The following is a 1,577-nucleotide window of genomic DNA, read 5'->3' as shown; positions in this document are numbered from 1 at the left end:
ATCATGGTCCTGGTCTGGGCCTTTTTTGCCGTCATATTCCTCGCCAGCTACACTGCCAACTTGGCTGCCTTCATGATTCAGGAGCAGTACATAGATACTGTGTCTGGCCTCAGTGACAAGAAGGTTCTGGGGCCACCGCTGGTGGAGGGTGGGGGGATGTGAGGGCAGGGGAAGGCCTTGGGTGGGACACAGGACAACTGGAGTCAGTAGAATTTGAACTGGAGGCTGGAGCAGGAAGGAGATGGGGAGCCTGGTGAGGTGGGGGCTGGTGGGGGAGAGATGGCCCGGGTCCACTGAACGAGTGGCCTTGGGTAAGTCTCTCCTTGTCCTGGCCTCAGTTTCTCCATTTGTAACACAGGAGTGGCCTGGACAGAATCTAAGACCATTCTGCTCTCACTATGCAAGTGCAGACTCTGGGGATGAGGTTGGGGGATGGGGCCGGGGGGTGGGTGGTGAGGTGATGCCTAGAAGGTTTGGGGGGAGGGTCACAAATGGCGGCTGCCCTCTGCCCACAGTTTCAGCGGCCTCAAGATCAGTACCCACCCTTCCGCTTCGGCACAGTGCCCAATGGCAGCACGGAGAGGAACATCCGCAGCAACTACCGTGACATGCACACCCACATGGTCAAGTTCAACCAGCGCTCGGTGGAGGATGCACTCACTAGCCTCAAGATGGGGTGGGTCCTCAGCCCTGAACTCATCCTCTGTCTCTACCCACATATCTCCCCAGTGACATGTCAGGCCCTAGTTTGGTGTCCCCACCCCTCATGGTCCCTGGTCTGAGGGCTCTACCTGTCCCTAGGAAGCTAGACGCCTTCATCTATGATGCCGCTGTCCTCAATTACATGGCGGGCAAGGACGAGGGCTGCAAGCTGGTCACCATTGGCTCAGGCAAGGTCTTTGCCACCACTGGCTACGGCATCGCCATGCAGAAGGACTCCCACTGGAAGCGGGCCATCGACCTGGCGCTCCTGCAGTTCCTGGGGGACGGTGGGTGCTGCCACTGCCGGGGACTGGGGCGGGTCCAGGGTGAGTCATGGAGCTGGATCAGGTGACTGCAGAAGGCTGGTCAGCATCACCGCCGTTCTGAGTCCCCAGGGTGTGTGTGCAGGGGGAGGTCTCTGGGGTGAGCGGATGGGGCGGTGTGTGTGTGGGGGGGGGCAGGGAGTATTTGGAGGGAGTGAATGGAGAACTGGCGAAGAGATGGGTTTGCAGGGAGGGAGTAGGAAATAGGATTGGGGAGTCCCTGAAGGGCAGGAAGACAGGAAGGAGCTCGGGCCACACAGCGGGGGTTGGGGATGGCTGAATTTCTTTTCCCATCTCAAGATTACCTGGGGCAATGCCAAGGGCTTGCCTAGTCAGAGCTGGGGCCCAGGCTAGCCTCGGCACCAGGGGCTCACGTGTGTGAGGGCTCCAGCTGAGCCTGCCCCTAAAACCCAGAGAGAGCTTCGAGTTTACAGTTCCAATGCTGTTAGATATATAACGAACGGTCTGATTTTCCATCAGTACCATAGAGTAATGAGAGTAATAACAAAGAAGGTGCTCGTGGTCTCCGCGGGGGTCTGGGCCTTTTGTCTG

General features: G+C 58.5%; 1 protein-coding gene across 1 annotated transcript in view; it reads left to right on the top strand.

Moving 5' to 3' along the window:
* GRIN2C (glutamate ionotropic receptor NMDA type subunit 2C) overlaps window positions 1-1,577 on the top strand; it is an 11,149-nt gene that overhangs the window by 7,420 nt on the left and 2,152 nt on the right. The window contains exons 7-9 of the mRNA XM_011362060.1: window positions 1-123; window positions 516-676; window positions 802-989. Coding sequence (XP_011360362.1) covers window positions 1-123; window positions 516-676; window positions 802-989 — 472 coding nt within the window. The remainder of the gene's footprint in view (window positions 124-515; window positions 677-801; window positions 990-1,577) is intronic.

This window comes from Pteropus vampyrus, unplaced genomic scaffold, assembly GCF_000151845.1.
Source record: "Pteropus vampyrus isolate Shadow unplaced genomic scaffold, Pvam_2.0 Scaffold72, whole genome shotgun sequence".
Classification (NCBI taxonomy): domain Eukaryota; kingdom Metazoa; phylum Chordata; class Mammalia; order Chiroptera; family Pteropodidae; genus Pteropus; species Pteropus vampyrus.
The sequence above is the reverse complement of the archived record's forward strand: the minus strand, read 5'-3'. Positions and strand labels throughout refer to the sequence as shown.